Here is a 24399-nt window from a genome sequence, read left to right on the forward strand (position 1 = left end):
ATGTGGGATGGGTTTTAATGAAAAGGAGAGGATATAGTAATTCAGTTTATCCCTCCAGGCCCCCATGTGTGTAGGTAGAACAGAATTTCAAAATCCCATCATCGGCAGCCAATTTAAAAGCATAGGAATGAGGCTGTAAACCCCTGTTTTTGAGCAAGTCCAGCTGCAAAGTAAGCTGGCTTCCTCCTCCTTACCCCGCTTAACAAAAAACCAGGCAACAACTTTAAGATATACTTACTTTATTATCCAAAATGATTTATTTACAGTATAACCAGCTTCAGGCAAGTGTCTAAAGCTCGAGCAAGCAGAGGCATGTCTGCATACAACTCTGATCAACAGAAGAGAGAGGAACAGGAGGTCTTATATGCTTCTTCCTCTCCAGGAGAGGAGGGGAATATGACACAGAGCCCTCTCTACCAATTGTATTTCTATGGTCTGAGTATTTGATTATCAGCAATACAGCTCCGTGGCATTAGCTGCTTCTCATGCAAACTAGCAAGCATATGCATTTGTTAGGTTTGGCTGCTAATCTCCCACCGTGAACCCCTCTGCCTTAGACTCAGGTTGTATATATGTGTAAATAAACCATATATCCTAAAGAGACCACAGTCTCCACTGGCCCTCATTCCAAGGAAACTGAACCCTGGGTAAATGCCTGGAATCTCTCACCTTTCAAAGACCGGGGTGGCATACAACCAAGAACTATCCAGCAGTCACAGAAGCTCTGTCATTTATTGGCTGAGGGGACACGGGTGGCGCTGTGGTCTAAACCACTGAGCCTCTTGGGTTTGCTGGTCATAAGGTCGGCAGTTTGAATCCAGGGTGAGATCCCGTTGATTTGTCCCAGCTCCCGCCAACCTAGCAGTTTGAAAGCATACCAGTGCAAGTAGATAAACAGGTACCACTGTGGTGGGAAGGTAAATGATGTTTCTGTGCGCTCTGGCACTCGTCATGGTGTTCTGTGTGCCAGAAGCCATTTAGTCATGCTGGCCACATGACCAGGAAAAGCTGTCTGCGGACAAACACCTGCTCCCTCGGCCTGAAAGCGGAAATGAGCGCTGCACCCCATAGTCAAATTCTACTGGACTTAACTGTCCAGGGGTCCTTTACTTTTTAATAAGGACTGTGAGAGTTGTCTTGGGTGCCTGCGGTTTACAAATAAATAAGCATACAGTAACTTTTCCCCAGCTGGTAACCTCAGATGTTTTGGACTATAATAATAATAATAATAATTTATTATTTATACCCCACCCATCTGGCTGAGTTTCCCCAGCCACTCTGGGCGGCTCCCAATCAGTGTTAAAAACAGTACAGCGTCACATATTAAAAACTTCCTTGAACAGGGCTGCCTTAAGATGTCTTCTGAATGTCAGGTAATTTTTATCTCTTTGACATCTGATGGGAGGGCGTTCCACAGGGCGGGCGCCACTACTGAGAAGGCCCTCTGTCTGGTTCCCTGTAGCCTCACTTCTCGCAATGAGGGAACCGCCAGAAGGCCCTCAGCGCTGGATCTCAGTGTCCGGGCTGAACGATGGGGGTGGAGACGCTCCTTCAGACTAATACTCCTATCCTCCATGACCATTAGCCATGCTGAGGCTGATGGAAACTGTAGCCCATAACAGCTTGGAGAAGGCTGGCCTACAACAGAGAGATAAACAAGGTCATTCTAAATGGATATTAGCTGACAATCCTCATTGGCTTGTATGCAAAACTCTCTTGAAATCATTCTTCTTTCTGACATAATATTTGCTTTTATGGTTTTATTTCTGTAACAACAAAAAGAAATATTGCATAAGGTCAGTGTGTTCTCATATTTATATCTGGCCTTTATCTCCTCCCCACACGCTTAAAAAAAAAAGCAGTTCCTCATGTCCATTTATATTCTAGGGTTGCATTCTACTGTAATTCTTTTCATCTGTCAAATGAACCGTTTTTTCCTGTTCTCATGGCTTGAAGAAATGTTACTTTGGGCTGTTCTGCCTTGTTGAATGTTATCACTATCTGTTTAGGATATTATAGCTGGTTCAGCTCCCTGGCATCTAGAAAATTTATTTGGATGAGCTAAGAATCATTCTACAGATTCTTGCATTGCCTACTTTGGAGAATTTCACAACAGCATCATACGAGCAGGCAGATTCTATTCCTTTGTATTTGCTTGTGTAGTAGAAATACAGTGGTACCTTGGTTTATGAACTTAATCCATTCCGGAAGTCTGTTTTTAAACCAAAGCCATTCTTAAACTGAGGCACGCTTTCCCTAATGAGGCCTCCCACTGCCGGTGCCCTTCCACTGTTTGGCTTCCGTTCATAGACCAAGGTAAAGTTCACTAACCGAAACAGTACTTCCGGTTTTGCGGAGTTTTTTTTTTTTTTTTTTTTTTTAAATAATCTTTATTAATTTTCCAAGAAGGTTACATTAAGAATCAAAACTCAGGAACATAGAAACTTACATCCAAAAAAAAAGAAAAAAAAAAGAAAAAAGAAAAAGAGGTTCACCTCTTCCCACTTATTTTCAATAACTTCTTTTCAGGACTTCCCCACGTCTCCTCCTATTGTTTCCCAACTCCAGTTTATTTATTCTAGCAAGTTTTTCCCCTAGACATCCTGTACCTTATTTTATTAAAATTACTTAACCCTAGTTTGATTAAATTCATTTTAATTATAAAATTATACTTTAGTTCATTGTTGTGCTAGCATTTTATTAACGTATATCCCTTAATCCTCTATATAAGAGTAAAAGAGCAGAAAAGAATATAAGCATGTTTCTAAAAAAAGAAAAAAAAAGATACCTTTCCTAAAATTGCCACCCTTTCCCTCCCACGGATTCCCCATTCTTATGAAATATTCTTTATTCTATAAAAATCAAAAGGTAAAAAAAAAAGAACTTCAACCCCCTTCGGACTGTTAAGTCCCACCCTTCTCCCCCGGTTTCAATCCTTAATCAAAGTACATTTAGTCCATCTTTCTAGCCTGGTGATCTCACGTCCGAGGCGCGCAAATCTCTCACAGTTCCTTTCAGCCGATTTCTTCGAAAGTCTCTCATGCTTAACTCCCAGGATCGAAGACTTGTTTTCTCAATGTTGGCGGTGATTCTTTCAGTTAGGCCTGTTTGCTTATGTCCCATATTCCAACACTGTTTCATAAATCTATATGTCCCAAATAGTCCTGTTTTCACCTTGGTCAGTTTAGGTTTCTTCTTAGCAGATCTTGGTCTCTCCTCTCCTTTATATGGTGTCTCAGCCTTCCCTTCCTTCAGCTCCTTTTGCTTGGCAGGTGTCTTTTCCTCCTCAATCTTGGGTTCTTTCCCTTGTCCAGCTGCCTGTGTTTTAACCAACGAGTCCCTTTCCAAGTCAGTTAGTGTATTTTCAGATAGCTTCGGGTCTGGTGGGCTCGTAGACAAAACAAGGCCTTTCTCATTCCTCTGTATCAATTTTCCCACAAGAGAGATCAGCTCCTTCAAGCCAGCACGTATTTCCTGTATTCCTTGTTTTAGTTCCATTCTTGCAATGTCCAAGAGTCCCCTCTAGAGGGATTCTGGTTTTAGTGATCTTTCCCTCTCCGATCCAAAAGTCAAACTTGTTTGTGTCGATCTTTCCTTATTTGTAATATTTTGTAGCGATTTAATCGGTTAAAGTTTCAATTTTCAGTTCTTTCAACTTTGACAGCTAGTTTGACAGCTGTCAAAAGTATCTATGTCTCAGCAGGCTCTTAACTCGGGTTGCTCCCGGGCTTGAGTAGGGTGATACTTAGTTTCAAACAAAATAATCTCTTGTCCTCCAGCACCTTAGCTTAGGTCTTTTAAATCCGTGAGGTGTGTATTTTTTATCCAATCTCACAAATTTTCCCGCAACTTTAGTTGTCAAATCCTTGCTTGCACTGTTAACAATATGGAGGAGACGGACTTCCCTTTTTTTTCATCTCCTCCGTTCGTACCAAATCCAAACCGAAAAAATTTATAATCCAATTTTCAAATTACTCACGGGTTGTTGCTCTTAGTTTTGAGTCCAAATTTAGCAGGAAGAAGTTAGCGCTGACTGAAGAATGGCATGCGGCTTCGCTCGGCAGGGGTAGCAGAAGACTCACAGCACCACGCCGCTCCCAGGCACCCGATCCTTAGCCTTTAAAAAGGCTCTTTCACGGGTCGGGGGGGCGCTTACGATGCCCGCCGAGTCACCATGTCCACGTACCCCGTGTACGTGGTTTGTGAGGGTCCCCGTGTCGCCGGCACGGTAAGACCCGATCCCCTGCTGAGCCGATTCCCTCCGGAGCTCGGAGGGAATCCGCCATTAGCCAGACGCGCCAACCCGGAAGTCCCGGTTTTGCGGAGTTATTATACCGAATAGTTCGTAAACAGGTCTGTTCTTAAACCGAGGTACCACTGTATATGGTTTGATTGGTCCCAAAGAATAAGTAGGCAATTATATTTATTATTGTTGTTGGAGTTTGGTACAGAGTGCAGAAATAAATAGTCTGGTAAGACTGCTAGTTGAAAGAACAAAGAAACTGAAGGTTTTTTTAAAAAAAACCAAACAACCCCAAAAACTAACAATGTAACATAAGACATTTCATGATGGTCAAGATTCTCCCCCCCCCCCGCTTTTTTAAAAAACAAACATGAATTTGGAGCATAATATCCACCTGTGAGTACCATACAGGTTGTGACTTTAAAATATTTAAGGGATAGAAGAGAACATGCAATTATACATACACACACAATGAGAAGACTGTAAACTGCTGCTTATGGTTAGCAGAGGTGACAACACGCATGGCTTCATCTCTTTCATTTCTTCTTTTACACTAAGCCATAATAAGCCAAAGGTGTGTGCTGCCGGATATCCTTTGGCCTTAGGCATGGTGTGACTCACAGGCTGAAGTGTGAATTTCTGCAGCGTGTCCATTTAATGAAGTGTAGCCAGCATGACAGCATTCACAGGTATACTTCAAGGGGTGGATGCTGGTTTAGCTTTTAAAAAATAAAAAAAATAAAATTACAGCTTTTAGTCACAACAAGGTGCCATGTGTTTTCCTGTGTGCGTGTACAAAAGAGTCCTTGAATTTATAAGAGGTCTAGCAAAATACACTAGGGAGTGTTTTAAGGGATTGTTGCATATACAGTGGTACCTCTGGTTACGTACTTAATTCGTTCCGGAGGTCCGTTCTTAACCTGAAACTGTTCTTAACCTGAAGCACCACTTTAGCTAATGGGGGCCTCCCGCTGCTGCCGCGCCGCCAGAGCACAATTTCTGTTCTCATCCTGAAGCAAAGTTCTTAACCCGAGGTATTATTTCTGGGTTAGCGGAGTCTGTAACCTGAAGCGTATGTAACCCGAGGTACCACTGTATAGGAATTTTGGCTCAAGGGGTTCAACCAGACGGTCTACATAATAGTATGAGATGTTTTCCAAGTGCCTGCTTTGGCTTATCTGTAGGTGTGGCTCAGCCATTCCACAATTTTCATGCGGCTGCATGTCATAGCAAAGTGTTCTTCAAACCTGAGTGCCCAGATGTTGGATTACAACTCCTATAACCCTTGACCATTGCCTAAAGTGGGGGTGATGGGAGTTGGAGCCCCAACAGGTTGAAACTGTTTTTAAAAGAAGTTTAAATTGTATTAGTATTGCTATGTTTGCCACCCTAGGCTCCTTTGAAATAAGGTGTGGGGCAGAAATCGAATAAATAAAACAATAAATACTATACTACCCTAAAAAGTATCACATTGAATTTTGCTCGGTAATGAAATTTGCAGCTAGATCTTTGGGCAGAGGTGTAATATTTCATTCCTGTCAGCAACTGTGCTGCAACATTCTGTAGTGACAAAAAGAGCCTGGTGGATCAGGGCAATGGTCCATCCTGTCCGGCGTCCTGTTCCCACAGAAGCCAGTCAGAGGCCTCTGGAAAACCCGCAAGCAGAATTCAAGCACAAGAACACTCTCCCCTCCTGTAGTTTCCAGCTACTGGTATTCAGTTGCTGCCTCCAACCGTGCCTCCTTCATGAATTTATTTATTAATCCTCTTGCAAAGCCATAATAAATTGGCAGCCATGACTACCTTGGGAGCGAGTTCCATAGTTTAACTCGGCACTGTGCAAAGAAGTACCGTACATGCAGGTCCTGCTTTCTGAACGCCGTGGGTTCCCATGAAATTGTTTGGTAGCTGAGAGTTTGTATCACGAGCTGACAATTTTGATTCCCCCCCCCCCCATGGGAACATTTTAAATCTGTGAGTGGTCCAATCTCTCCTTTCTCTAGTGCTTCCTGACATGGCTACAGCCAACCAACAAAAGAGAGAAAGGAAAAACTAATTTGTCCAATCTCCTTCTCTCCCTGGTTTCTGCCCCCAAATGGCTGCCACCTACCAGGAAAGCACAAGCAAATAAGGAAGCAGGCAAACTCCAGCTATTCGGATATCTGAATCTGTGGTGTGTATAGTAAGATTTGGGTACTAATTCCTTGTATTCAGATGAATGAATGAATGAATGAATGAATGAATGAATGAATGAATGTAGAGCAAGCATTTGAAAAGTGGGACATGTGTGTACTTTCTCTTCATTTATCTTTTTTTATTTAGTTTCTGAACCAACCATAAGGAAAGGCCAAAATAGAGCACATTGCAGCAATCCAATATTAAACTTACCAAAGCCTGGACTCCTGTAGTTAAGCCATCCCAGTCTAAGGGAAAGCCACAGCTGTAATAGCAGCCAAAGTTGGTAAAAGGCATTCCTAGCTACTGTGGACACCTGGGCCTCTGGTGCCAAAGCACATAGGGGCAGCCATTTTCTTCTCCTATGAGGTGGTGGCGCATCATAACATACTGCACTCCCAGGGGTTTTTTTAGTGATAACCTTTCAGGGAGTGTGGCAAGCACTGCACTTTCTAACTGCTCTCTCTCTCTCTCTCCCATACCCACACCCACCATGTTTACTCAGAAGGAAGCCTTGCCAAGTTCAGTGGAACGTTCTTCCAAAAAAAGCCAGCACTGGGATTAGAAGCTTTGTCAGGCCTTGGCCTAAAGCATTAAAACGAACAAGCCAACCTGCACCCCTATCACAAACAAACTAACAGGTTTTGTTGATTACAAAGGTGTGGATCAGTATGTTCCCATCCTTCGTGAAGCTTTTCAGCCACAGGCCTCACTTGGGAATTACAACTGTTTCTCCCCTGGGCTTCCAGGTGCATGTTCCCTTATCCAAGGACCCAACCCAGCTAGTTAGAAATAGGGGGATGAGTCATTGCCCTCTCTTCCCACCCATCCTTTGGGAGTAGCAATTAAAAGATAAAAGAGGCAACCTGATCCTGGACAAATTTCAGAAGAAGAAGAAGAGAAGAGTTTGGATTTGATATCCCGCCTTTCACTCCCTTTTTAAGGAGTCTCAAAGCGGCTAACATTCTCCTTTTCCTTCCTCCCCCACAACAAGCACTCTGTGAGGTGAGTGGGGCTGAGAGACTTCAAAGAAGTGTGACTTGCCCAAGGTCACCCAGCAGCTGCATGTGGAGGAGCGGAGACGCGAACCTGGTTCCCCAGATTACGAGACTACCGCTCTTAACCACTACACCACACTGAAGCCAAATTAACAGGCCCAGTCTATACAGCAATAGGTTTAAACAGTAAAGGGTGTCTATTCAGAAATATGTATTGCAGATTTCAGTGCATCTTGTTTGCAGGTAAAGGTAAAGGGACCCCTGACCGCTAGGTCCAGTCGCAGATGACTCTGGGGTTGTGACGCTCATCTCGCCAGCTTCTGGGTCATGTGGCCAGCATGACTAAGCTGCTTCTGACGAACCAGAATAAGGTTGCAATCTGAGTCTGGTGGGTTATGGATATAATCAAAGTTCAGAGCCAAAACAAAATATTTGCTGTCTGACATAGAGCAGCAAATAATGCTCCAAGTCAAGGTGTGCAGTACCTAAGGTTAATCAAGTTTTTTCGGCACCTGAAGCAGAAAATTACAACATGTGCCCCTCTCATTCCTGGACACTAAAAATACAAATTATAATATAAGCAGTTTGCTGTTCTATGCCTAATGACAGGGCTGACCCTTTCAAGTTGACTAATGGGCAATTAGCTACAGAAGAGTCACCTTAACCAGTCTGAATGGCCATCTACCGGGAATGTATAATATTTCCCTGGAAGTCATTGCTACCCAGAAACAGGAGTATAGAGGTGATGAATCAATGTCTGTATTTTGAAAATGTGAAATTGCATTGAACCTATAATCTAGGTTCAAAAATCTTTCTTAGTATCATAAACTATGTTTTATGGAAACAGGACTGTATTGTATTAAGCCAGAGTTCCCCACTGTGTGTGAACCAGGAAAGTCTGGCTTAATGGCAGTAGATAAACAGGGATAAGCAGCTAGGATCAGATAATGAGCCAGGAATTAAGAGCCAAACCTAGCACAAGAGGTGAGAGGGAAGGAAAGGGAACAATTCCATAAATGGACTATTTAAATAAATGCCAAATAATTGGTGCCATCCCACCTTCTCGCCAACCCAACCGAAACAAATTAAGTATATTGCATATATTAAAATGTTCACCAAAGTTCTGAAGCACAAAACAGTGAAAGAAGAGGCACACACAGAAAAACGGCAAGCACTGTATCTGCTAAAAACTGTTGGCATAATTTTGTTAAATTTTGGAACATAATGGTAGCCCAGATTACAGAATTTTTAGTGAATCTTCCCTCCGCAGCACAATTCCTAAATGTTTACTTGAAACTAAGCCCCACTGTGTTCAGTGTTGCTTACTCCCAGGTGTTTACAGCAGCCTTACAGCTGTAAGGTTTACTCTGTGCTAGAATATGGAAACCAATGCAGGCACTTGCAGTGTGAGACTATGCAGGGATTACAAACATCCTTCATGTTCATGGGCTTTCTTCAGGAAGTAAATCCTACTGAACAGTATGGGATGTTCTCAAGCAAACTTTAATCGGATCTGACTGTGCATTTTTTAAAGGATGCAGACTAATATCAGATATAATTCCAGGTATCATATTTATTACTGCAGGAAACGGGCAGTTCACACCGCATAGGGAATCATTCTCTCTAGAGTCATGATCACTACTAATTTTGCATTTATTATGCATGAGTACACACTGGAGCGGCATTAAAAAAAAAATCTGAAATTCAAGGGAACTAGGTCTTGACTGAAGGGATGCTACAAAAATGGTGTGATTAGATAAAAGTAGAAATGCCTGCATTCTGTCTTTCATTTTTATCTCGTGAACCACCCCGAGAAGTACGGCAGTATATAAATTTAATAAATAAATAATAAAATAACAGTACCACTGGAAAATCCAGCCAGGAGCCAGGCAAGCTTGGAAAAAAGGCCCCTGAGAATTTACACCAGGCTTCCTCAACCTCGGCCCTCCAGATGTTTTTGACCTACAACTCCCATGATCCCTAGCTAGCAGGACCAGTGGTCAGGGATGCTGGGAATTGTAGTCTCAAAACATCTGGAGGGCCGAGGTTGAGGAAGCCTGGGTTAGACTAGCTAATGGCAATGCTATAGGTGTAAGCAGTTCAGCCTGGGAAGATATGACCTCTTCTTCTCTGGGGTAATGGAAACGGTTCCCCTTCTGCATTCCAAGCAGCTGTTAAAGGCACAGGGGTCCTGCTGCTGGGGGGGGGGCGTGGAAAAGAGTTAGCCACCCGATTTAACGGCGTGCTCTTTAGTAACCCACTAAGCAGCGCCTCCGGTTTAGCCCCCGGGGGCAAGTTAAAACGTGCCCGCTTGCGAAGGAAGCTGGCAGAGGAGCCAGGGCTGGGTCGGGCTTGGCCAAACCGGCTCCTTTTTGCCTGCGAAGAGGTGACTTGGCGGGGAGGGTGAAGCAAGGTCGGTCTGCCTCTGTTGGAAAGGAAGGTAACCGCCGCCGCCTCCTCCTCCTCCCTACAGGGGCGCTGAGGTCGAATCCTTAATCCCTCCTTCACCCGGTCTCGAGGTTCTCCTCTCCTCCGTCCTCCTTTTCCGTTTCGCGGTTTGGCCTGCCTAGGCCACCGTCGCCGCCGCCGCCGCGGAATCTGGCTGGCTGGGATCTGTCAGCGTGAGTCCTGCGCCAGAAGGGATACAACAAGCGCAGCGGGCGGAGGGGCTGGAGCGTGGAAGCGAGAAGAGCGGTCGCCAGCCCGGAACCTGGCGAGAGGAGACAGCTGAGCGAGGAGGAGGAGAGCCGTGACACGGCAGGCAGCCCTCGGGGAGGATCCGGCTGAAAGAGAGCCTGGCAGCCTCCCCTGCACGGGCGCCCCGGCCACTTCCAGCCTCTCGGCTGTCAACTAGCAGGCGGCGGGGAAGCTGAGCAGGGCAGAGCCCGGCCCCCTTTCCGAGTCTCTCCTCCCCACTAGCAATTTTTTCCTCCCTCCCCCCTTTAAAATAAAAATCTGCAAGAGGAACTCCCGACCTTCCTCGTAGTTTTTGAATCCGCTGGCTGCCTCCCGCTCCCCCCCTGTGTGCGGTCTGGATCCCTGCGAAGCGAGAGGCGAGAGAAGGAGTTCAGGGGAGGAGGAGGGCGCTTCGCGTGCGTTTTAAATCCCACCGTGGCTTTTTCTAAAAAGGAAAAATCGGCTGCATGGACGGGCAGCGGGCAGAGAAATCCCATTTAATCTCCGCTCGTTCTCGTTGCTCCGCAAAGCGCCGCTGCCTCTTCGCCAAGGTAACAAAGGTTGAGCCATGTAGTGGTTTTCTTTAAAAAAAAAAACCCACACAAAACCGTTTGTGTCGTTGGCTTATTGTTAAGAAGAAAAAATCGTCCTGAAGGTTTGAATTTGCCCCCTGAATAACGGTGGTTCAGAATGCGCTGGGAAAGGCTTTATGCGATGGTCGGGTATTTTTCGTCTTCGCGCATTTGCGGGCAGGAAGGTGGGGAGGAACAAAATTACCGCAAACTTCTGCCGAAAAATCTGGGTAGGTTTGCCTCCCCGTCCCGAGGCTCTCATCAACCTGAGGTGCGGAAGGTTTTTTGGGCCTGACAGTCTTGGCTGGTGGAGATTTTCTTCTTGATAAGTAAGGGGGCGGGGGGTGTTCGAAACCGTCGGCTATTTTAGACTTGGAAGATATCCGTTATATTTAAAATCTAGGCTAAAAACGTTTGATCTGATGGCAGCAAGTTTATTTGCCCAATGCATATGCAGCATCTGATGCCCATTCCTCAACATTATTTTAAAATCGTGAATACTGCAACAACGGGCAGTGCAAGGGGGCGGGGAGAGGAGGAGATGTGGTCCTGATCCTGCTATGCTATTCCCTTGCATGGATCTCTTCAAGGACTGCTTCAAGAGGGGGACTAACTATTAAGATTGCTTTGGGGGTGGGACGGGGGGAGGACTGGGTCCAAATCCTGACATCTGTAGTGAACTGGTTATTACAGTGGCCTCCCCCACCCCTTTAAAGCTGTCTGGCCCTTTAAAGTGTGCTTCTTTACATATGGTGATGCTGGTGGGGAAAGGATTTTCCACAAATCCTGATGAAATTCAGTGACCTTTGATGCATGGCTTCTGCCATTCAGCCTCTATTAGAAAAAGCCGAGATGCACTTGAAGATGTGTTACTGGCTTATGTTAGCTTTGCTGTCTCTTCCCCTCTTTTCTTCCCCCAAAGGTCCATATTGATCCGAGTCTTTTGAACTGACAAAGGAAGTATCTGGAATAGTAGTAATACAAAAGCTTTCAGCAATTGTGCCCTGAAGCGGGAGCCTTATGATGAAGTGAAAAAGGGGAGTGCCCGCAATCCGGAGTCTCTGGACAGAAATGGCCCCCTTAACTCCTCTGGCGTGTTAACCCCTGGCTGGGTGGTGGAGGAGGAAAGTGCTTGAGAGGGGGGCAGGGCTACCTCCCCACGAAGGCTATGATGTCGGTTGAAGGCTCCACAATAACAAGCCGCATCAAGAACTTGCTTCGATCTCCTTCTATCAAGCTGCGAAGGAGCAAGCCAGGGAGCAAGCGGGAAGACATCAGTACGAAGGTGAGCGTTCCAACTGTTTTGCATCCTCCTGAAAGCCTCACCTTTGGCTAAATGCTCGGTTGTGTTGGGGGATGTCATATAGGGTGGCCCTTAAATATTATGGAATAGCGGTGGTGGTTTCGCCTGTCTTCCTGACCTGTGCGTAGCACAGCCGGCAAGACAATGATGGTCTTTGTCCGGGTGTGCCTAAAGGTTGCTTTCCCAAGCTGTATGTGCAAGAAGGTACTTTATGATGTGCTGCACATGGATAGATGTTGCAAGGCGATGAAGGCACTTCAGGATGTGCTGCACATGGATAGGTGTTGTAAGGCCCCCAGGCAATTGGAAGGGAAGACAGGATGTAACACCTTTGGCTCTTCTCACACAAGGAAGTGTGGAACAAATGATTGTTTGGTTAAAACAAACCTTTCTTATGCCTTTTGGGGGCACCTCTCAAAAGCAACAAGTGTGTATGCTACCCTAATGTTTTTCAAGTATAGAGATGTAGCCTTTGTTATTGAAGCTTATGGTGTTACTTGACACATGACTGATTAAGTTTAATGAACAGGATTAAAAGTGTCAAGGAACTAAGCCTGTGTTAAGGCAGTGCATCCTTGAGATATAGCGGCCATAGTGGTACGTGTGCTCTCTGTGTCTCTCTCTCTCTCCTAGCAAACCTTCTAGCAAAGGTTTTATGGCACATTCTTCAGTTTGCTGTTCTGAGATTAATGTAGGGCAGAAAGAGCCGTGGACTCTGTTCTCCTTCAGAGGATAAGCTTGTTTTAATTTGTGTGGACAGTAAAATAGGAACAACCAGCTTGGCCACATAGTGAATAATAATTAAAACTGGGGGCTGGGATCCCAAATTCCTGGATGCTTTGTCATTGACTAATTGTATTGCATTAAGGAAAAACGTGCACACAAAACAGTGCCTCAGTTTTCCCATCTGTAAAATGAATGTAATTGCTCCTAATTATAACTAATTAGTGATGAATGCTTGCTTAAAGCACCTTGTACTTCTTGGACAATTTTTGGCATGTCATGCAAGGTACTTTTTGTATTTAATTTTGCAGCTGACACTCTGCATGCTTTCTCAGAATAATAAATCCCAATAGGTGGATTTGTGCATGGGCTTGTTGCTGTATTATAAGAAGCTTTCCCAGTACCCATGGGAGAATATAAAATGAAAGCTGAAGTAAGCATACTCTTATTTCAGAGGTACAGCTTAAAATTGTTATGAAAGCTGTGTTTTCTCTTCCGATGTCGTTACTTGAATAGTGGTCTAATGATAAGGCTTGCTTTCCCACCCTCTGCTCCATATAAATAAATGGGGTTTATTTCTCAACATTTTGTGGAAGGGCCTCCTTTTGTAGCCAACTGACCTTTGGTCTACTTGCTGCAAAAAATCCATTCTTCAAGCCCTCCTCCCTACTCAAGAGGTGTAAGCTCCACAGTACAATCTTCTGCATGTCTGCTCAAAAGATAAGCATATAGGATTTCAACTGAAAGTAGCTTCCAGACAACCTGTTTTTTGAACAATCGTTCTGATTTGTTTGTGGGGAGGTTGATGTGATGTTACATAATCAACTGTTGTCCCACACTTTCCAGAGCATTATCTTGTCACTTTCCTTATCGCAAAAAGTATGGCTTGCTTTTATTTATTTTGGAAGTGGGTATGTTGCATAGGTCCATTTTCATTGTGCCACCTGAATTTGCTGGAATGTGATTGAATCCCATCCTCAAAAAAACAGCCTGGAAACACCTACAGTCATCAAAATCCAGTTTTGCAAAATTTAAAAGTATCCAGACTCTTCTTAATGTGCCCATGTGCTTTCAAGACATGCAGGGTTTCGAAAACGCTCTTTAGTGAGGCATACACCTTTCTAATATACTGTATTAGTGTTACTGTTTTTGCTAATGGGAGTTCCCTGGTCCTTAAGGCGAAACCATCTGTTTGTTCTCTTCTTCTTCCTTTTTTTCCTGATTATGTGGAAGTGCATAACTTCTTGGCTCATTCTTTCTTACCCTGCAGTTGTCTGTGAGATGTGGATGCATCTGAAGTTAGTTTACAGTTCTCCTCCCTGTGAAGGAAACCAAGAAATGCATGCAAATTGCCTATGCAAACTCATTTTGTTTGCTTGATTTATTGAATGCATGATTAGAAATGGTATTTGCAATGCTATCAGTTTTGATTATTGTTCTGTGAACCTCCCTGAGACCTCCGGGTATAGGGCGGTATAAAAATTCAAATAATAATAATAATAAATAATGATGAGAACTTGAGATGGGCTAGCAACAAGATGTAAAAGTTAATTGTATACAGAAGAACACAGCACATGAGGGCTATGAATTGATCCCCCCTCCACATATTCCCTTCTGAGCAACACATACCACCTGTGATTATTGTAAAAGACGGGTATGATGGGATACCATAGGAATGGAGCTACCTTGTAGATGGGACAAAATGAGGAAAGCTATGAAATATAGCGTCCCTTGGTTGCTAGAGTCCTGGCCACCTCTTATCTCTGTAACCATGATGGTAAAAAATGTGCTCTTTCTAAAAAAGGAAGAGGTTAGGATACTCAGATTTTATGGGACGAATGCCTCCTGTTTTATCAAGACGTGATTTAACAAGAGGAGCGTGGGAAACTTCTTGAATGGCCCCGTCAAATGATGAGAAATGCATTTAGAAATGTATATCCCGCCCTTTGCTGTTGCCGCTCCCATGACTTATTGCAATAGTAAATTTTACCTGTCCCCTGCTTCCCAGATGTCTAATTAAGTGCAAAAGTGTGGTAACATTCTCCTCACCAGCTGGCTGGACAGTACAGATGACTGTGTAACCAAGTTGTGATAGGTGCACTATTAGGGACAGGGGTGGCACTGTGGTCTAAACCACTGAGCCTCTTGGGCTTGCTGATTGAAAGGTTGGTGGTTCAAATCTGCACGATGGGGTGAGATCCCATTGCTCTGTCCCAACGTCTGCCAGCCTAGCATTTCGAAAGCATACCAATGCAAGTAGATAAATAGGTACCACTGTGGTGGGAAGGTAAACTGTGTTTCTGTGCGCTCTGGCTTCTGTCAGAGCACCCATTGTGCCAGAATCTGTTTATTCATGGTGGCCACATGACCTGGAAAGCTGTCTGTGGACAAATGCCGGCTCCCTTGACCTGAAGCGAGATGAGCGCTGCACCCCATAGTCCCTTTTGACTGGACTGAACTGTCCAGGGATACCTTTTTACCTCTAGGTGCACTATTGTAAATTACTACTTGGTAACTGATTACTACAGAATCCCAGTCCCATAGCTGAATCCTGTAGAATAATGGGCAAATGCTGGTAATCTGTAACCTCTACTTTGTGAAAATGATTTGCTCGAGGAAGGTGATGGGACAGGACCATCTTGTACAAATGTAACCTTGGAATTCCTTCCAGTTTTGCCTCTGAAGCGCAGTGTCATATTTCAGTGGGAGTAACAGGTATATTAATCATTGCTATTGGTTCCACCTGGAAAACTGCTGTTTGAAAAGCCTAATTCTCACTGAGGTGGAAAACTTGTGCCTTGGCTATACTTCAGACTACAGGAGAAGGCTGAGGTATTGACTGCTCCTCCAAACAAAAATAAATGATAATCACATAAAAAATAATAAACACAACTGTGTACACGTAGTAAAACAGATGTAAGGACATTTCTCCCCAATATCCTAGTTTTTAAAAAAATATGTGGCGTTTTATGTTTTTTACAGCCTGGTTTACTTCCTCGAAGAACAATAATGTTAAGAGATTATCAGTTCATGAAACGGGATCCTCAGCATGCCTGATAATTCAAGTGATTTTCCTTAACACACTACCGTTTCTTGCATATTGGTTAACACTGCGGATGCTGTCAAACATGAAAACCATTTGAAAAGGAGAGTTGCAAGGTCACAAGTTGGATATCTTAGCTTGAACAGAACTGATTCGACATAGTGAAGTTACCACTTCTGAACTGCTTCTTCCTGGGTCTTGCTGTTTGTCCTTCTCCGTAGCCTGATGAGGGCAAAAGAGACATCTCACTTGCTTCAGCCAGTGGTGGAGGCAATTAGACCCAGAGGAACATCTGCTCCTCCAGATGTTGCTGGACTCCAACTCCTGCCTGCTCCAGCTGGTGTGACCGATGTTGTAGTTGTAGTCCAGGAACATCTGGAGAGCCACAAGTTCCCCAACTCCTTTGTGGGAAATAAGAGCCAAAGATCTATCTAAGCCAGCATCTTGTTTCGACAGCGGCTAAGGGCATTTATTTATTTATTTATTTTGGGTTGTATTCAGCACTAGCCCTACTTGAATACTGTAGACCTAATGAAATTAATGAACCTAAGTTAGTCATGCCCATTAATGTCAGTGAGTCTACTTGGAGCAAAACTAGTATTTAATACCACTTTATTTAACAAAATGTATATCCTTCCTTATTGTCAGAAAAAACCCCTACATGGTAAGTAATATAAAGGTAATAGCCCTCTCCTGCTGCTGTTACCAATCTTCAGAGGCACATTGCCTCTGATCATGTAGGTAGTATACAGTCATCATGACTAGCAGCTATTGATAGGCTTATTCTCCACAAATTTGTCTTAATCTCCTGCTAATAAAGGTCCAGACGGTGTCCTGGTCTGGCAAACCAATTGAAAAAAGGTCTTCTCTTTAATCACAATAACTTCTCAGATTGTCTTAGTTCAGTAAAACGGGGCAGCTTTGAGCAGATTGTGACTGGGTGCCGGTGACTATCTGAATTAGTGTACTGGCTAAGTCAGCTTTCAAAGATCAAGAATGTGGCATGTTACTTTCAGGCCTGAAGGATGCCCTTCAGGCTTGATTGATCTTGATTTACTCAGTTTTCGACCCGGTAACTGAGTTTGTGTGCGTTTCATCTCCCGGTGTCCAAGCGCTGCGGCTTGTTTAGAGAAGGATGCTTCCTAATTAATGACTGGGTCTGCGGTGGCGAACTTCCCAGTCAGTGTGGTACCTTCTTTGTCTTCAAGAGGTTTTTTGGAAGATGATTAGAGAAACCTGTTTGTGGGTCTGAGGGAGACAGGGAAGGAAGATGAAGTGCTGTATTTTGGCCAACTGGCTCTCTTCCACAGTATCTTTAGAAGAGAAGCGGATGGGTTAAGCTTAAGCAGGACTCTCATGATTTAGGTGAAAACAATAATTTTGCAGGCGGTGTATATAAATAACATATGTGTCTCCTACTCGGACAAATGTAAGAAACGGGTGTTGGTTGCATTGACCTCTAGGCATATGTACAAAAGCCTGCAAAAGTATTTCCCCCCCCCCCAAAGCAAGGTCTTGGACCTTCATATTTCTTAAACTACCACAGAATTACTGGATTGGACCCAGCAGAGACAAATTGTTTGAAGTCATAGCTTACACTGCTGTATGATTTCAAACTTTAGTGTGAGTTGGGTAGGAAGGTGCCAAGGCCTACTCTTGACTAAGTCAAAATATCACAGCAAAAAAGTAGTGGGTATTGAGAACTTTGGTTAGGTTATTTTTCCTTATGCCCCAGGATAACCAATGTTGGCATCTGTCTGTCTCTAGAGACAATGGAGTGCACCTCTGGGGATGAAGTCAGACCACTGCATTAGAAGCACTGAAGTGATCTCCCCAGGGCACAAGCCTAGGCAGTGCGTGTGGAGGTCCTGGGCTGCCCAAATGACAAGACCCCCCCCCCCCCACTGATGTGGTCCAAAGGGAAGCAGAGCAATATGTTTGACACCAGCTTGGCTGCAGGAGTTGCTAGAAGGAGGTATACATGGCACTGTTCGGTCATTTTAGGGACTCCACTCCAGATTTGTGTTGGCTTTACTCCTTATCCTTTTTTTTTTTAAAAAAAAGAAATATTTATTAAAGTTTTACAAAAAACATAAGTTTACAGAATAAAGTTTACAGAAAACATAAGTTTACAGAATAGAAAAAATTAAAACAAAAATTAGCAAACTGAAAAAAACACACATAGAAGAGAAGAATGAAAAAGATACAAAATACAAAGAAAATACTAATAACTAAAAAGAAGAAAAAATTTAAAGATAAATCCAATTTTCGATATCTTTAAGCTCATTTCCTTATTTCCTTGACCTCCTCACACCTCCCCTTTTTGTATTCCCGTTTAAAAAAAATCATTTCAACAAATCCTTACCCTCTTTCATTTATCTTTACTCAATATCTTAACCTATTATACCTATGTATTTTCATCCATTATCAATCCGTATTTGCATATTCTTATTAATCTTATTACCAATACCGCTTATTTTCAATCCAACATCATTTTAACATTCATTAATTTTACAGTATTTCTGCAAATAATCTTTAAATTTCTTCCAATCTTCTTCCACCAACTCTTCTCCCTGGTCTCGGATTCTGCCGGTCATTTCTGCCAGTTCCATGTAGTCCATCACCTACTCCTTATCCTTTTCTTCTCCCATAGATATCCTGCAAGGCAGCGGAGGTTTAGGATCAGAGTTTTTTTTCTCCTAGATAGCAATGTTATCAATGCAGGTCAAGCAGTTGCCACGCCCCTTTGACTTTTTTGAAGTTGTTAGTGAATTTGTGCCGTTGGACAGAGGCCCGTTCTGTACACAATATATTTGGTGATGCTAGTTGCTAATGGAAGGCCCATGACTTCTCCCAGCAGTGAAGTCTGAATAGTTGAAAGAGAAAATGCAGTGCAATTCAGTGATTTAAGAATTAAGATTGCAGGCTGATTTGTGTTCAAGCAATTCCTTGAATGTTCCAGTTAAGAAGCCCAACTCCTCAAAGTGCAGCTTCAGTAAGTTTTGACTTAATGTGATTAAAATGAAATCTCTTGGACAGAGCCAAATGTTATAATATCAGCTAGAAAGCTTTGAGTTCAGCCTTCCTAAGCCCTACAGTGGAAATGATTAGGACAGTAGAATGTTCTTAAAAGTCCCAGCCTTGATTCTTCTGATTCTCTTAACTCAGGTTGTTTGTGACCTGGTCTGTGCATGCAGCTGAATGAGGTGGGAGCAATATGAAGTGGGAGAATGGACCCTGACATTGAGGTGGCAAATGGATTGTGCAATTTTTGAATGATTTGCTTTAAGTGAAAAAATAGTGAAACAGAGAGGGTCTAGCCTGTGCCATACTTTTCCTGGATGCTACTGAGTAGACATGAATAGGATTGTGTTTACAGTTATCTCATGAGGGCATGTGGCATTTAGCAGAAGAAAGGATGCCCACCAGAGGCGGTTTTAGGGCCACCAGTTCGCCAGCACTGGGCACGCAGCTGGGGTGGGCGCCTTCTTATAGCCAGATAATTGCTTGCCCAGCTGACAGGGCCCTAGAGCCCTCCTCACTCCTTCCCAAAGCCTGATGCCTCTTACTTGGCTTTGGGAAGGGAAGGCCAGGGCTGGAGAGGGCATCAAATTTTGGCTTCACACAGGGCATCACATCACCAAGGTCCACCCCTGTGCCCATACCAATGGCTCATTCATTGGCTGTGTAGACAGTAATCTTGTGTATGTAGATGAGAAGGACAAGTTCAAAATTCTCCAGGTGTGTAGTGACTTATGGACTATGTGAAGATGATGTTGGGCTGAGGTGATGGTTCTTCTCAGACCAAGGAATCTGAACAGAGGAGGGGTGGTTATAAGTGAGTGTAGTGCTGTGGCCTCTCCATATGAGGTACAGTGGTACCTTGGATTAAGAACTTAATTAGTTCTGGAGGTCCATTCTTAACCTGAAACTGTTCTTAACCTGAGGTACCACTTTAGCTAATAGGGCCTCCCGCTGCCGCTGTGCAATTTCTGTTCTCATCCTGAAGCAAAGTTCTTAACCCAAGGTACTATTTCTGGGTTAGCGGAGTCTGTAACCTGAAGTGTCTGTAACCTGAAGCGTCTGTAACCCGAGGTACCACTGTACAGTTTAGAGCAGGGGTCAGCAAACTTTTTCACGAGGGGGCCGGTCCACTGTCCCTCAGACCTTGTGGGAGGCTGGACTATATTTTTTTTTGGGGGGGGGAATGAACAAATTCCTATGCCCCACATATAACCCAGAGATGCATTTTAAATAAAAGCACACATTCTACTAATGTAAAAACACACTGATTTCTGGACCATCCGCGGGGCGGATTTAGAAGGCTATTGGGCCAGATTCGGCCCCCGGCCTTAGTTTGCCTACCATGGTTTAGATCGTGGACTGTTAGTGCAGGGAGGCTGTTTCAAAAAGTCATAGTAGGGTAAGGGATGGGGCGGAAATTCTGTTCACTTTGCATTTGAAGAGAAGCCTACTAAATCCACACTTTCTGTAACAGTACATGAACCAAACCAAATACATCCTTTGTAATATGCCATTTTCTGAATTTTGCAATTTGGTTCTCCATCCAAGCGATGTGTACTAACACACATATACAAAGTTTATTAATAATAATATACTTGGGTAAAATGTCCATAGAATGCATACATTTATGAAAGCAGCATACAAAATGTGTTACTTTAGTGAAGGGCGCTTGGGAAAATGTATAGATTAGGCATATTTGCATACAGAAATGTGTATGATGATGAATTATCTGCTGAATTTACATGAGAAATTCATAAAATAAATCATAAACTGTTGTGGAAATGTGGAGAAGTGAATTTAAGATTGGAAAAACGAGAAACCGAAAGAAACCAAGGGATAGCTTAGTTGGTTAGAGCACAGGACTGGTAATGCCAAAGCTGCATATTTCTGCATTGCAGGGGGTTGGACTAGATGATACTCAGGATCCCTTCCAACTCTATGATTCTATGATCTATGATCTGACAGATTCACCTCACTCTAAAATAGGCTGGGCTAAGCCAGCCACATACATATGTAAGTACCTTGAAAAGCTTTGCTATTCCATCCAGCATCCTTGTCAGAGATTAATGGGTTAATCTTTTAAAGAACAGAAGAGTGGGGTGAGATAAATTGGCAACCCTGCAGAGCAGACAACCTGTTAGTGGAAAGGAGGAAGAAACAGTTCTGGATTGAAGACAATTCTTGAATGAGGAGCTGGAGGAAGTAAATTCACAAAAGATCTCTTGAATGTGCATATAATAGAGTGCTTTCCGAAGCTAAATGACTGTAATAACAATGTGTCTGTACACCCCTTGTATCCAAAACCTGAATTTTGTTTATGCTTTTTGATATGAAAAGGCCTTCCTCATTGTCTTTGCTTTCCTTGAGTCATCAGGAAATATTTATAGTAGAGGAATACTGCTTTTGTTCCTAAACCTGTATACCTGGGCTCTCTCAAAAGTTGGAGTCCTTCCTATGATCAAAAGTACATTTGAATTTCGTTGGGGGAAGGATCTGGCATTCTCTCTGAGCTTTCTGCACAGAATGAGTTGGGGGTGACTCCAAGTAAATATCCACCCTGTGAAAACTGAGCTTGCATAGCCATGTGAGAGTAGTCAAAAACTTTAATCTGCCGTAGGAAAGTTAAAAAGACATGCAGCCATCATCTCAAGACTCTACAATGATTACGGTTTATCTTCATGTATAGGAGGTATTGGGGTTTAGTGCCTTAAATCTATGTACAGAATGTTATTTGACTGATGCTTTCCGCAAAGGTCTATCAGCTATTATGGGGAGGGGAAAATCAGTCAAACCCACAAAATCTTGATGCCAAGTAAGGAAGACGGTGATGTTCACTAACAGCTTGGATGCAGAGACCATGAATAATGCACCCAAACTGGGTCATCTGCCATGCGAGTTTTAGTGATTGCTATTGGCTAGGGGTGACTATGTGCTTCGATTGCATATTTGGGTATTCACTTTAGTCTTATACTTTAGTCACTTTAGTCTTATACGATACAGTGTTTACTTTCATCCACGCACATATTGTTCTTAGAAGTTCATGGCAGTAGAAGTAATGAACATGCCCCTGGTGCTTGTTGGTAGCTTATGTTGTTTGTGCTTTGTTTATGGTTTCACTGCCCTCCCAGTGGTCTTCAATGTGTTGGGTTGGGGGGGTTGTAACAATAAACCTGGCACCCGGTCTTTACTAAGACTTAGTAATGCAATTGCAGTATTAAAATTTAAATTACTTTGCTTCCATTTTTGGTAGGCCTTGGTTGCATGCACACACCATACATTTGAAGCACACCCTCCTTACACCTCAAAGAATCCCCTGAACTGTAGTTTGCCTCATAAAGAGGTACAATTCCTAGCACACTTAACAAACTACAGTTCCCAGGTTTACTTTAGATGGGGGAGTGTACTTTAAGTATATGGTGTGTACCTCAGTGACCTAGACTGGCTTGGTATAATTCTCCTTTTCTCGCTACTATCATGTGGAATTTGGGCTGCCTGGTAGAAATGGCATAACTACTGTTTTTCCTTCCAAAGGCCAGTGATGGGTGTGAGAGAATAAAAAAGCATGATGGGTACAAGTTGTTTCCTTGATTTCCTTGATCCAGTAGAGAGGAGACTGCAGCTCAGTAGTGGAGTTTGAGAAGCATGTCTCTAAAAACATTTGAGACCAACAATTAAAAATCTTTGATGGCACCAGAAGCAAGAAACCAGCTAGGGAAGTGGCTAGACCATTAGATAAGAAAGGAATTAAAAGTGTGCTAAAGAGGATAAAGAAAATGCCAAAAAGCTGAAAGATGGTGGGGATGCCCACCAATTTGAGTAGCTTTCAAGGCGGACAGATGTATCAATGGCTTCACGTCATGATTATGAATACATTATTGACAGGATCAGAAATGCCATATTGCTGATTACCAGTTGTTGGGGATTGCGAATGGGAGAGTGCTATTGAGTTCATGGCCTGCTTATGGACTTCCCACACACACACCTTCCTGTTTCCATTGTGGGACTCTTACGTAGAGCACATGCCTGCAAGCATAAGGTACACTCCCTAGCATCATTATTTTAAAAAGAGATCTTGGGTAGCAGAGCTATGAGAGGCATCTACAGAAGACCTTGTGGATTCACTGTTGGTTTGGATAGACAGTTCTGGGTTTTATGAAATACAGGTAGTGGTCACCATCTCATGTTATAAGGCAGCTCTTTATGTAATGTAGCTGAATTCTAATAGAAGAGGTGTCCTAATGATTGAAACAGATAGCGTATGAAAATATTAATACTGGTTTAAGGTTCAAGGATTTGTGGGTGCAAAGGTACCCATAATTTCTAGGATTAGGAAATGTTAGAGATTACTAAATATTGTGAGTCTTCACCTGTGTCTCAGACCAAGTAGTGTGAAAATGCAGGCTGGACTGAAAAAGAGGGGTTGTAAAAGTAACAGTGTACTAACAAATAATTCCTGCACTACACTGCCATTAATATTATGAGCCAGACAGGAGCCAGAGCTGAAAAGAGAGAACAAATCTCTCGCCAACGGTGAGGTTAAAACTATGTTTTTTAAGTTTACAAGACAGTTCCTCAAGTCACTAAGCCACAAATCATGTCTGCTGTCACTGACTAAACTAGTGGTCACGTGTGTGTGTGTGTGTGTGTGTGTGGGATTATTAGTGTTACCTCCTTGTCTTCAATGTTAGGGGGTGGGATTTATCTGTGAAAAGGAATTATAAAATCAGTACCTAGAGGTGCTGTGAAAGATGGAGTCGCTGCACTTTGATGGTGTTAGCACTCAGGTGTGGAAGAAATTGACATCTTATGAAGATGAATGGCACCCTGTGGGATTTCCTGCCTTTCAAACCTGATACAGTATATGGTTATGAATTTGTGGTGGAGGACAGACTCCCCATAATCCTAAATTTAGTAAAGAGGTAGAATTTCAGAATATGAAGGGTAGTTGCCAGGCCAGTGAAAAATACTGACTGAACCAGTTCTCCTGTTCAGGAGATTGCTGATAGGGATGCTGTTAAGAACCCAAGGAGAACTAAGTACAGGGCCATTAAGAACAATTGACCTTGAAGATGCTGTCCTTACCTCAGCTGAGAAGTGGAGAGAAACAGAAGAATTGAGAGAGGGGAGGTTGCCTGGGTAATAGGGTGTGTGATGTCACCACAGGAAAGGAGGGTGTCCTTTTACAACAGAGGTTTTAGGAGCAGGGGGTTCTGGGAAGAAGGAGCAGGAAGTGGGCAGAAATCCATGCGCACTGGATGGAAGAGGCTGCAGTGAGAGACCAGGGGCCATGACGTGCTATTGCTTTGGACCCAAGCTTGCTGAAGATATGAAAGGAGCCATATGGAACACTTGTGGGACACTCATCGACATTGTGCCTCCTTCCGAAGGAACACAAACCCTGGTTAACTGTCAAGACCCCTGGACACTTGCTACTGCTCAACAGAGATTGGGGTTGCCTGTAACCTTTAATGCGTTTCTTTTTCTAAAAGCTTTATCTTTGTATATAATTAGTCCAGTGCCCATTATCTGGAACACTGAGCAGGGGCATTCCGCACTGCAAACTTTTGTTGCAGGTGCGAGTTGTGCACTTAAAATACTAGGCCTTCCTTAACTGGCAACTAGTTTGATGACCCCCAAATTAC

The 24399-nt window shown here is 43.3% G+C and overlaps 1 protein-coding gene and 1 long non-coding RNA gene across 7 annotated transcripts in view; one reads left to right on the plus strand and one right to left on the minus strand.

Moving 5' to 3' along the window:
- Nucleotides 1-210: 210 nt before the first annotated feature.
- LOC114594255 (uncharacterized) lies at nucleotides 211-10044 on the minus strand. Its single transcript, XR_003705922.2, has 3 exons — nucleotides 9925-10044; nucleotides 4708-4962; nucleotides 211-1766 (listed from the first exon to the last, which is right to left on the minus strand). It is a non-coding gene; the product is annotated as an uncharacterized LOC114594255 (long non-coding RNA).
- A 28-nt stretch (nucleotides 10045-10072) lies between these two features.
- The window catches only part of MAPKBP1 (mitogen-activated protein kinase binding protein 1), a 124394-nt gene continuing 110067 nt past the window's right edge, over nucleotides 10073-24399 (plus strand). For 2 of the 6 annotated variants that reach the window (XM_028723609.2, XM_028723573.2), the window contains exons 1-2: nucleotides 10076-10643; nucleotides 11587-11949. In XM_028723609.2, the coding sequence (XP_028579442.2) occupies nucleotides 11833-11949 (117 nt within the window). In that variant the 5' untranslated portion in view covers nucleotides 10076-10643; nucleotides 11587-11832. Of the gene's footprint in view, nucleotides 10644-10793; nucleotides 10895-11586; nucleotides 11950-24399 lie in introns of those variants that run through there. The other 4 variants (XM_077927143.1, XM_028723616.2, XM_028723599.2 and 1 more) reach the window with 4 other exon arrangements.

This window comes from Podarcis muralis, chromosome 1, assembly GCF_964188315.1.
Source record: "Podarcis muralis chromosome 1, rPodMur119.hap1.1, whole genome shotgun sequence".
Lineage (NCBI taxonomy): Eukaryota > Metazoa > Chordata > Lepidosauria > Squamata > Lacertidae > Podarcis > Podarcis muralis.